At 39.2% G+C, this 13,259-nt stretch overlaps 2 protein-coding genes across 2 annotated transcripts in view; both read right to left on the bottom strand.

Annotated features, from left to right (window-relative positions):
* The window catches only part of LOC145437929 (receptor-type tyrosine-protein phosphatase epsilon-like), a 32,424-nt gene extending 23,995 nt beyond the window's left edge, over nt 1-8,429 (bottom strand). The window contains exons 1-4 of the mRNA XM_080315301.1: nt 8,352-8,429; nt 8,128-8,215; nt 7,569-7,844; nt 738-857 (exon numbers count right to left, since the gene is read on the bottom strand). Of these exons, the coding sequence (XP_080171427.1) occupies nt 738-857; nt 7,569-7,844; nt 8,128-8,215; nt 8,352-8,429 (562 nt within the window). The remainder of the gene's footprint in view (nt 1-737; nt 858-7,568; nt 7,845-8,127; nt 8,216-8,351) is intronic.
* Nucleotides 1-13,259, bottom strand: part of LOC145437976 (uncharacterized) — a 574,293-nt gene that overhangs the window by 174,776 nt on the left and 386,258 nt on the right. The window lies entirely within an intron of this gene.

The raw sequence follows: 13,259 nt of genomic DNA, 5'->3' as shown, positions 1-13,259 counted from the left end.
TTTGTCCTGCCATGTCCTGAAAGATGAATGATGTCATTTTTACTGCGGGAGTATTAGGGTTACAATATGTCCTTCTTTAGGTGGATTTGTCCTTTATCCAGGAATTTGAAAATGTACTCCAATGTCGTGTAAATGTACCCCTTTTTGGCAATACGTCCTACTTTATAGTAGGGATGCTACGAACTCTGAATGGTTCAGGTTCGCGTAAATGCAAACCTTTTCGAAGTTTCTGTATGAACGCGAACGGGGCTCTATAACGTCACGTGGTGTCATATATTGCTAATTCCAGTTCTATATTTCAGTGCATGAAAAATGTTCATAGTGCAGAATCTACAAAGGTTCGTTTGTGAACTTAAAACTGTAAAATTCCGAGGTTCAGACACATAACGCGAAGGTGAACCTCACGTTCACACCACCCCTACTTTGTAGGTTTGACGGCCAAGGCAATGGAATGCGCAACCGAAAATCGCCCTAAACGACGTGAAACATGCAATGTGAACGTTCGAGCGGGTCTTCAGGGCGTTGAACTGGAAAAGTGACATGTGTTGGGTGAACACAAGAAGATTTCCTGTTAAAATGTTCAAATCAACTGTTTTCAACACCTGTATCTTACTTTTGTCATTTGTATGTGAGAGTATGTTTAAATAAAGAAACAGTAATGGGATTCAACTGTATTTGCGAGCATCGCTCCACATATTCAAATGTATAATATATATCTAAAATCTATACAAACTCACTTGTACAATTCTTTCCATAATATCCTTGGAGACAATCACATGTATAGTATGGGTAGTCTGTAGACCCAATGCATGTTCCATTGTACTGACATAGATCACCGTTTACCGCGCAGTAATTATCTGGAAAATCCCCGTATCAGTCAAATGGACGTGATAAGTAATCTACGTGGTGGATGAAATATCAAGTCTTCAGGTATACGGTTCTTAATAATTATCCATTTGTTGCTTTTTTTCTGTTAATATTTTAAATGTGCCCTGTCCATCGGGGCGTACCAATATTAACAGGCTTACGATGTTGATATAGTCTCATTAGATCCGACGTTGGCGATTATTTTTCCCAGTGAGCCAAACTTGAACCAGAAAATACCGAGATAAAGGTTCGGACTCTAATATGCGACCTGCCGTTTTACTTTTAAAATGGAAGCCGTGAATTAGAACGTTAGGTTAGGGCATCCAAATCCTGTATAGGGCCTCTATTATTTTATTCGCTCAAGACGTAGACTGTACAATACGATGTGATGAACAGATCGGCAGTGGTAGCTTTTGTGCTGTGTGAGGTGGGCGATCGCCCAGGGTCCGCCCTGGTTGATATACGTGCTTTCGAAGCCCCCTCTTTTGCTTACCCGCTTCTTCTAAGATTATTATTTGGCGAAAATCCGTGTACCCATAAATTAAATGATATCGTACACAGGAATCATTCATCGAATCTATGCATTCGTTAGAAACGCCCCACATACCTTTGTTTTCATTTAGGCCCACACTCTTTAGTTTGCGATTAACGCCATATCCAATAATGTCAAGCATATAAGGTAGCTCTCAACAAGCGCTATTGGTAACTAGGTCACTGGAGTTCCATTTCACAAATATTTTTATTGCATTTTGGCACAGTATATATGTAAGTCTAAGTAATGAAGACTATTATGTATGCTTCACAGTTAATGATCAGTAGGGCGATTTTTTTTGACATGTCAAAAAAAGTCAAAATTAGGTCAAAATTGTAGCGATAGGTCAAAATTTGTCAAACATTTTTTGACCTCTGCATTTCGTTTGTATCGTATATTTTGCGCTGTCGGTGAACTTATTATTTGATATTTTACAGCTTGTAGCCTACTTTATAGGCCTACCGTTATACACGGCCCCATCGTCTGCTCATTGTGAATTATAAACGGTCAAATGAAACAAATAGTGACATGGTTTTATGGTCAACGTACCGCAATATCCTAACTGAAGCAAGACAGCTTGGACATTGATGTTCTTATATCAAGGAGCGCAAGCTGAAAAATTGTGATATAGACAACATTGTCAGAATGAAGCAACACGGTGTGTCACCAGCAGTATGCACACAACTTCAGTATTGTCATCCAACAACTGCTGCTTTTGAACGTTCTTTCTTCATTCTTGACCACCCGAGAATGTAGGAAAGTATTTCGTTGTACTACAACAAATTTGAATTATTTCCACCATACTACGTACTGTAACTACTGGAATTCTTCATAGGGCCAGATTTTGTTAAAATACTAGTTTTTTTATGTAAAAATTTGTCAGGTTTTGAGTCAAAAACGTTTTTTTCAGGCCAATCTACTTTGTAAGGACAGACAGTTCTAATCAGAAATGAAAATATGTGGTACAATTTTCACATTATGTGCGAAAAAACCTAATTTGCATACGTGAGGTCAAAATCTGGTCAAATTTCAAAATTTAGATTTTTTAGGTCAAAATCTTCCGTTTTTTAGGTAAAAAAAAATCGCCCTAATGATCACCAAAAATATTCATATTCAAGGTACAATGTTAGATTCTGTGCACCATATCTAATATTATTGTCTAAATATAGGGAAGATCCACTCAACTGTTGCAACAATTTAATTGTTTAATCATAGTACTGTAGTTAATTTATTCAATAAAACTTTCAATTCATGTGTCTTTATTCTAGCAAGGGCATTGTTTACTCACTTCAATCAATCAATTAGTTTTTGTCCTCACATCGGTCGAATACTATATCCTATTTTCATTTGAAAAGTACACACTGTTATTTTTTTTGTTTCAATTGAATGTTATTGACACATTAGTTGTGACTACATCAAATCTTTACTTTACTAAGTAGGCTACTTGCGGTGTCCACGTTTGTTATAAAAATAGACGTACCATGCTCGGATGTACACAGCTCATGTAATTAAGATCATACGGCAATCTTATATGACGTTTTCAGCAGGCGCATGAAGAGGGAAGTTTTTTAACATTTTCTTTATATAGATAATGACCTTCCCCTAAGTACAGCTATTCATTAAGTGTTTTTGATGTTGACAAGAAGTGTTTTAGCAGAAGTAGAACATTTCTGAAATATGCCCTATAGTCTAGGCCAGGGTAACAATATTTTGGAAATCTGAAGAGGACGCTTTTTTAAAATTTCCAGACTTGCAGTACAGGAGGAAATCCTGAAATTTTAAATTCTTTGCATTTCGTGGTCGGTCGACTAAAAAAAGTCAACTTTCAGGTTCATCTCTCGAAATACTGTTTTTCTTTCACATAATCAGTTGATTGATTAAAAAAAGGTTAACTTTACAGCTCAGCTCTCGAAATAGCCACCGGAGCGTTTCTTCATTGCTGATTCACTGTTTCTCAGACAAACTGGGTCCTCTATTTGAAGAAAATCCTCAAAAAAGAGCACATGTCCTGCTAATAAAGAACGTATGGTTCCTCTACCCTAGTAATGTTGCTCATTTACTGACTTGTCGTATGCAATATATATAAATATAATATTACCCTCTATATAAACCGTCAATATAGCAGTATATAGCAGTTTCAGTGGTAGAATTGTACAGTATGCTATTTATTTCGCAGTTCACTGCAAATGACAGATCTTTATAGGTTCTAGGGGTCTTATGCCTGATCTGATATCTTTTACCTCGAAAATCTCCCGTCAATAGGTTTTACTGGCTAGCATGGAGAACAGTGTACAATACAGCAAGAATATTTAATAAGTTGTGATGCATTTGCTTAATGCAGAGGTCTCAAACCAAAATGTGCTCGCGGGCCAGTTTTCCAGTTTTGACGACGCCGCGGGCCGCAGCATATATAGGGGTATGTCTTTCCAAGTAGGCCTTATTGGGCGGGAATTAATTGTCCTATGGAAAGTGAGCCGATCCAGCAGACTGACAGTAAACACTCATCGTCAAAATGTGATTTACTCTTGTATCAATTTAGGCCTGCCACGAAAATAATCATCACATTTATAACTATTTGAATAGAATTGTTGTTGTCCTTCTTGTATATTAATTGTTAGATATAGACACCATATGGGCGGACAAATGTATGATGCCTTCACAAAAGCTCTCGGGTTAAAATGTTTCAGCTACTATGAATATTTTGAATTTAACAGATTGATAATAGAGACTGGTCTGGTATCGAAACATTTCTAAGTCGAGCATTGTAATTCCAATCCAGGATCCGGGAATACTTCTGATAAGTAGGCTATTAATCTCATGACCGAATATCTTCAAATATAGGAGCATAAAAATATAAATATAATATAAATATATTAATGAATGTGTCCTAGTGATTGAAATGTCGTAACGCCGAACGACCCATTGCTGTTACATCTTTAGAGCGTACCACTGCGGTATTCGGTACCTTTAAGTGGCCTTAATAACATCTTTTAGCGACCAAACATGTAACTAACAGATCGCCAATGGTTGCCATAACTACTTGCTTAGTTAGCGAAATACCACTCCGAGACATTCTGATCTATTACTATTCCCCTGATACGCGACATTTCGAGTCACTCCAAGTCCAAGTCCAATCGAGTCATTTTCATTTTGCTATCGAGTTAGCCCGAGTCTGAGTAATTCTAAGAAAGGTTGCGTACAAGTCCAACTCACAAATTTCAGTCACGAATCGTATAAAGGTCAGGTTTTGTCGTCACATCATGAATTGGAAATGTGGCGAACAAGTGAATCTTCCACTTCATGGTAGCGTTTGCAATTGATGTGACAGTGAAGTTTGATGAATAGTTTAAGGCTTCCGGAGCAATTTAAGAGGGAATTTTTACTTTATTACCTGAAAATATATATGTGACACTTATATATTGTCAAATCAATAAAAATTTAAAATGCCGTCGCGGGCCGCACAAAATGCTCTGGCGGGCCGCATGCGGCCCGCGGGCCGCGTGTTTGAGACCTCTGGCTTAATGTGACGTCAAATGTGATGTTATAGAAAAATGATTCTTTGCTTGGGAATCAATCGTAGTAGGGTAGATGAATGAATTGATTGATCTGGATATGATAGCACTGTACATGACCACCATCTTTCTCTTGAAATGGGCTTTATTATCAGTGAAATCTAGGGATGAGTTGGTAAACAGCATGTGTTACGAAGGCGCACTGGTCAGTGGACAACCACATTTCATTAGAAAACATGATTTCAAGAATGTTTCGTAATTGATTCTATCCATGGAAAAAAGAGAAGTGTATCGAACTCAAACTTTAGTACATTACCAAATATCATGACTCTCGAGCCTGATAATGATAGTCATCAAATTGTAGTTGACGCAAGTGATAAGATAGAGAATTTTTTTCGGTGAGTACATTGATGCGGTGCAGGTGTCTTGTTGGGAGAATTCGAGTCCGTCATTCGTATTCCAAATAAAGGACCTGGTGAAAAGACAGCTCTAGACGCTTTGTGGCGCCTATAGCCACAGCCGGGATGCGTTCTGACTTCCATTATCACTCTGCGGCTCTGCAAATAATTATGACTAGGGCATTTTGTTTATCTAAAGAACGCATGATTTTGACCAAAAATATCAAAGTTTTGACATTTTCTGACCCTATAAAACTTAATTAGACCGAACGTATGCATTAGGTGTTTTCCCGCATATTGTTAGAATTTTACTACTTATCTACATTGCTGGTTGGAACTGGCTGTCCTTACGAAGTAGTTAGGCCTGGAAAATAAATTTGACTCAAAAACTGAAAACTGTTACATGAAATAACTTTATTTTACCGAAATATAACCCTATGAAGAGTTCCAGTATAGTTACATCATGTATGATGGTAGAAATAATTAAAATTTGTTGTAGTACAACGAAAGATACTTTCCTACATTCTCGGGTAGAAACTGTCTGTCCTTACTAAGTAGCTTGTCAAGAATAGAGAAAGAATGTTCAACAGCAGCAGTTATTGGCTGACGACACTGAAGTTGTGTGTACACTGATGGTGACACACCGTGTTGCTTTTTTTTCTGACATTGGTGTCTACATCACAATTTTTGATCAGGCGCTTCTTATTATAAGAACCATGTAATGCCCACGCAGTCTTGCTTCAGTTAGGATATTGCGGTACGTTGAGCATAACACCATGTCAACCTATTTGTTTCATTTGAATGTTTATGATTCACAATAAGCAGACAATGGGCTGTGTACAACGGTAGACCTATAAAGAAGGCTACAAGCTGTAAAACGTCAAATGATAAGTTCGCCGGCAGTGCAAAATCTACGATACAAACGAATTGCAGGTTACAAAATATTATGTAAAACTTGCCAAAAAAAATTGATATCGAATGATTTATTAGTCTTTTTGCATGGTGATGTTAAAAGTGTGCATATGCTTAGCCCGATATTACAATTTGACATACACCTGTCGCCCAACTAGTTTATTTTTCTGAAGGGGTTGGTAATTGTTATTTCATCGAATTTGACGTGTTATGTATAATGCATTCAAATATGTATTCGGTATATAATTGTGATGCACATGAGTCTCCATGCTATTTGAGGGTTTTTAGGTTTGACATAGCCTCATTATAGGCATAAAAGGGGGCATGAGGAGGAGGCCTCCAGAGGCTACGAATACTTTGATGAAGGGGCCCCACTGGATGTTTTGCACCCCTCAATCATGCTGCCACCCACTGCAAATAGGAGAATGTCGTATAATGACCAAGTATATAGGTCTCTCAATCTTGCATCCCCTAATTAGCGATGTAAAGTTGATCGATATTGATCTTCCTTGTTTTCGGCTTCCTCACTCCTTTCATTTTCTTCCTTCAATTCGTACTTGACCTGGTATGTCTACGGGCGTTTGTAGTAAGTCCAATGTGAGCTCGCATGTATATCGCATGCATATAGCACGTACGAGGCAGTAATTGGGTTGTAATATTAGAGTCGAAACACTCGTACTGATTAAAACTATATGACATGGGTTGCAAAACTATTTTTAGCGCGGCCCCTAAATCATTTCAGGTAGGTAATTGCGTGGGTCGCATGACATTTACTGTAGGCTACATAATCAGGTTGTGAGGGGAAAGTTTATGAATGAAGAAGGTAATCAGGTTCGTCAGTTTCTCCGCCATTGGCGGGTGGACTAGCTGACGAGCTACCTGGTGGCGACTAAAGCAAAAATGAAATCAAAAATGAGGACAGATCATACAAAAAGAGAACGATGTAGTTTTAAAGTTTTAAGGTGCCGTTTCAACTTTTTATTTTCCCAGAAAATCTAAAACCTATCCACGGAGTCACGACGGATCCGAAAGTGTCCGAAAGCAGCAGATATTTTGTACTCATATGCAAACCAGAATAAACTTGTTTCCCAATAGATTGTTGGCAAAACTCATGGGTCTTTATATAGAACATAGATCACCAAAATAGTGTGGTGAATTTCAGCGAGTTTGAACGCCGCCTTCCCTGTTCACAGTTTACAGATGAGCACTTTATAACAATATAATGACATGATGGAAAATATAGTGTGGATGCAGAGCTTTATACCTCACAACGCATCCTTGATGCTAAAAATGCTACCAACAAATATCAACTGACATCTTGAAAACGCGCGAAAAATAAATTCTTACCGTGTACAATCACTTCGGTAGAGGCTGATCGAGTGTATGAACCACTCTGTGGAGATGCAATGAGCGTGTATGTACTTCCATTGTCTGATTTTTGGAGACTAGCTATCAGGTAATGAACAGTCCCATTGTCGACATCGACGAGAGTAGATACTTCCGATGCGTCTTTCATGACATTAATAGTTAAAGGGCCATCAAAAGTTGTGACTTCGAATGATAAAGTAAGGTTTTCATTTTCCATTCCTATCCGTACTTCGTCCGATTGTATTAATATCAGGTCTGAACAAAAGCAGATAATTATGTTCCATCGAGGACGTGTAGCTCAGATGATATGTAAGCCTATGCATAATGGTGCAATAGTGATAGAATAATTAGGAACAACAGCTGCTTGACGATTCATACGCCAGAATAATCTTTAATATGACGGTATTTAGATTATTTACTTATAATTGAATCCCGCTGACAATGAGACATTACGTAATAAAGTAGGTTAGTTTTGATTATTGGAATCGAAACTTGAAAGTGTATTAAGTCAATACGTAACTCGCAATTACATGCAAACCTGTACGTTTAAAAGCCTTGTATTGCCAATTATCCGTCTCGTCTAACATTACGTAGCAGTAATACCTGGATCTGATTGCAGTTATCATCTATATAATGTGCAAACTCAACATGAACTCAAAGCCCAATAATATTTGATATATGTGGATATCCTAACATTCTGCATGGTAGAATTTCAGTGTGGTGACATGCAAGATGAATTCGTACTTGAGGAATAATTTGTACCTTCATCGCAATATCTTTGAAAATATCCTGCATCACAGATACAAATTGCTTGGCACCCGATTGCTCTGCATTCCCCATTCTGGCAAGGATATTTGTTATCCAAGCATGGCGAATCTTCGACAACTGGTCGGAACGAAACAGTTAATTGGATGAGGCAGTCTGATACTCCATGATAATTGAAATTTGGTCGCCGCTTCCAGTGCTTATTGCACTGAAACGTACATGGATCAACAATGTCTCGACTGCGTCCTATGCGGCTGATCAATAGGATATAGCATCCGGACCCAATAAAAGTGAACTCAATCAAAATCGCTTTTACAAGAAATCTCTTATCTGAGACGTACATTTTATAGGTGACTAGAACAACCTTATTAAACCTCCTAAAATTAGGTATGTACAATATACATCGTTAGAGTACGGCTCGTCGGGATTTTGGTTGAAATTTGGTTTCAAATGAATAACTCCAATACCACGTAGAACTCGACATCGGGCAAAGCATGCTGGTGCAGGTCAGTTACAATTTTACTCCGGTTTATGAAGTGAATATTTTTTCCATATTACAGCATGCCTTCGTAACTCATAAGTTACTGCTATCGAAACGAATGCTAATTTGATCGAAGCTTTCTGCATTTACTCCAGAGATATCAGGTCAGAAATTTCTAAGGCAGGGGTTCTCAACCTGCGTCCCGCAGACGGATATTTTGCGGCCCGCGACGCCTTTCAATATGAATGCAATTACTACTGGCACTGTATTGTTACATATTAACTGTATCTGTAATTGTAATTGACTACTTATTCTTTGTTGTGTTTTCGTTTCTTGATATATGCTAGAGTTGATTGTTATTGTTTTGAATCGGTATTCAACTGGAATCCTGATTGTCCCAAGAGATTCCCGCAGTGGTGTAGTACATTTTAAAGAGTGTTTCACTCATCGCGAATGGTTTGAAAAGAAACAAGAACAAGGGACGGGAAATTGTACAGCGAAAACTGGGTTTGCTTTCTCAGATATTAATGGAAACCCGATGTGTCATGTTTATCGAAGAACAGTTGTCGTAACGAAACGTAGAACCTTAAAATGATACCACAAAACTTTCTTCTGTATAGTTATTTATATCACCTGATCTCAGAAAACGTTAATTTACCACCTAGGTGTCAAGCCAGAAATCCATATTCAGCGGCGTTGTTAAAACTACCGACGATGTTACAGTGACGCATCATTCCAAATGACTTGGTGTATCGCGAAACCCAAGAAGTGTGCAAGAGAAGCGGTCATTTCAATGAACCTTTAACCTGCTGTGCGACTATTTACTATTTCCGAATCTTAGCAGCAAGGACAACATCACCTGACAAATTACGAAGTTACAGTTATCTGATTCAACCGTGACGAGAAGAGTAACAGCAATGTCAGTCGCTCTTTTACCACATGTTCTGAAACACTTTGCCGCGTATAGACTCACTTTAGCCACCTAGCATTGGACAAATCCACCGAATGAATCCACAGACATTGCATATCTAATTATCTGGGTGCATTTTATCACAGTGGACATATTTGCAGAGAAAATACTGGCAGGGCAAACGTGGGAGGGGACCAGCGTAAATCATCAACTTGACCAAGCTGACTTCTGTAACTATTGGTGCACGGCTCCATCCATGGAAGGAAAGGAGAGGGGTTGATTTGTTTGCTCAGAAATGACCCCTTCTCATACCACTGAGAGCTCAGAGTGATAATGGCCTCTGTCACGAAAAAGTTACCGTAATTTTAAACTTTCTCGCTCACGCATTAAGACATAGAGTTAGGTTATATTGTGGACGGGCTAGTTAAAGCTGAAACGGTCTCTGCGCACAGAAAGTCTACGCTGCGCACAAAAAATCAGAAATGATGTTTTTTTTTATATAGTTGTTGCGCACTGTTGTCCAATGGATCACGCAGGCGCGCAGATTCGTTAAAGGTGCATATACCGAATTGGCAATGAATGCATTGCACGCCCCATTACTTGTGCCGCTGGGAGAAACATATTCTCCAGAACAAACAGGCTACTGTAGCCTAAATTTACCAATAGCCGACAAATTCATCGTAATAATGTTCTGCGGCCCGCAGCGTTTTTTGCTGTCAAAATGCGGCCCGTTATACAAGGGAAGTTGAGAACCCTGTTCTAAGGTGCTCGACCTAGAAAATGATATAAAATAGTAGTATTTTTTGCCTCGGCGGGATCAACCTCTGATAAAGACTGCTAGAGCCATGATTCTCAAGAGTTTTGATCTTGCGGTAGAGAGTTAGCGGGAACCAAGCAATAGATCAATTTCATGAGAGTTAAGCATTTGGAAAAACGACTTGAAATACCCAATGCCAATAATTGTAGGCCTTATTGATTCTGTGTCCTGATTTGTGGAAATGTTACCTGACATCAGTGTTTCCAAAACTTTTTTGTCCTACTACATCCATGGATTACGAATAAAGTGCATGCCAGCTCCCCCTACATCCCCTCCCAATGTTCCCTCTAAGCTGCGCACGTGCGCAAATGCGCAGTGCTGGAACGGTCTCTGCGCACAGAAAATCTACGCTGCGCACAAAAAATCAGGAATGATGTTTTTTTTTATAGTTGTTGCGCACTGTTGTTCTCCAATGGATCACGCAGGCGCGCAGATTCGTGAAAATTAAGATGGAACATTGCCAGGGCCAAATAGTGTTATCACTGAAGTCTGAAACCGAGGTACAAGTGCGCCCCGCAAAGGTAACTATTGCGATCCGTGATGAAATGAAAGTTCACAATCACCTGCGCCTCACGGAATATATTTTTTTAGGATGAACTCGTACACGTGAGCGATACTGATATCATTTCAATAGCGCAATATTTTTTGGGAATGGCGAAATAACATGGTTTAACAAAGTTATAAATAACAATGGGCTATAGCTCGAAGTTAATCTGCGAGAAACTAACGAATGATAGTCTTCTCCGCGTGGCATGAACATTGCGTAAGATTTACTCAGGACCGTAACTTTCGCACCCCAACTCACTCAATTGGAGGGGCCGAGCTCGAAGGGGGTCCAAAATTATTTCGAGAATCAACATAAATCATGGCGCGTTATATTATTGTAAGATATCTGATTATTGGGTACCATTTCCCAACAAAAATTAGGCATGATTTATAGAAATGGCAGTTGGGCGTCGGCCATTACCGCACCATGACGCGCCAAGACATATGAAGTTGAAGGCTAAGTAACATGCGAATCCAAGAAGTGCGCCAGAACGATCAGCAGCGAGTAAACCTTGGACGAAAAAGACTGTCCCGGTGCTGACCAAAAACTTCGATATATACCAATATATGTGTAATTGTCCATGTCCATGGGCGCCTAAATGGCTGGCGCCGAATGTTCCTGTCCTGGCGATCCGAGTCCCACAACAAGACAAATGCCATATCGAGGGAACATTATTTTCCAGTTAAGAAATACCAATTTGAAATCGTGTACGTCTTTTACTTTAGTACGTTTTGGCGATTTCAATATCTTTTGATATAGCAGATATAGGGGGTCACGAAATAGCATCATGTAACGAAGTCATTATATCAACGGGTACGCCCAAAGATGTTTCATTATTATTTCGAGGGCCTATCTATTCCAACAGACCTCACTGGATGAGCTCTACCGGTAAATCTGATTATGTGAGCAGGGAGAGGATATAAATTGATAGCAATATGTATGCAATTCCCGATCATATTGGCCGATGCAATCATGAATCATAGAATATTTTTTAGCGCTTCGCGCGTTCAGGGAGGCTACTACTAAATGGGCACCCAATGTACATGATAAGTACCGGAAGAAGACTAGAGCCGTAGGGGGGTCTGGGGGGCCAAGCCCCCCAGTAGCTTGTTTTATCATCATATTGGAGGTTGGTTGCGCACTGTTGTCCGAAGGTCTACGCAGTGAGTTGGCGTGTTTGCGCAGACTCTCGAAAAATTGGAGGGAACATTGCCCCCTCCCCCCAAAAAAAACCGACTGACCCCTCACCACGCCTATATCATTAAACCAAAGTTGTTTTGCATTTATTACACCATATGAGATGGATGAAGCTGTCGTATTATTATATTCTTTATTCACAGTAAAACTGGTAACTACACACATAATCCGGGGAGCAACCTGCCCCCAAACGAAAATGACTAGATTGGAGTAAATTTTTAAAATTTCAGTAATACATTCAAATTGTTATTCCTATGTAATGCATGGAGAAGTCAGATTACAGAATTGCAGCAGATGAAGAATTGGCAAGGGTTACAGAGCAGAGATAGAAATGATTGAAAATGAATAATCGAAATTACAGAAATTATGCTGTGATTCAAAAGTGTAATTTTAGTCCAGTGGTGCATTCAAGGCCTTCCGAAGAATGTGCACAGTGCCCAATAATGTGATCTTTTGGATCATGTCGAATCGAACGTTGCCCGTAATTTGTTGGATATGTCTCATGTGTTTTTTGCTTACGACCCCTGTAGCGCCAATGACTATCGGTATAATGTTTATTTTGCGTCGCCACATTTTCTCGCATTCCATTTTGAGGTCTGCGTATTTGGAGTGTTTTTCTGACTCTTTTTGCAGTATGTTGTGATCAGCTTGGACAGCCAGTTCAATGAATAATCATTCTCTTTTCTTTTTTAGTTAGACGATTATATCCGGGCGGTTGCTCCTGATTTCGCGGTCAGTTATAACTGGTACATCCCACTTAATTTTTACTTGTTCGTATTCTACCACTGGTGCTGGGCTGTAATCGTACCAATTTTTGTCGAAGTGGTGATGTTGAAATGATTGTATAACACTGGTCAACACAGTTTTTGTTGACTTTGATCACGCAATTGATTGTGACTAACTTTTGGGCGCTGAATTAAAAATGACTTCCGTTTTTTACTATCACGTCAAGT

This window comes from Botryllus schlosseri, chromosome 4 (genome assembly GCF_051294905.1).
Source record: "Botryllus schlosseri isolate E-star chromosome 4, Bs_hap1, whole genome shotgun sequence".
NCBI lineage: Eukaryota > Metazoa > Chordata > Ascidiacea > Stolidobranchia > Styelidae > Botryllus > Botryllus schlosseri.
This window is presented reverse-complemented; position numbering and strand designations above follow the sequence as displayed.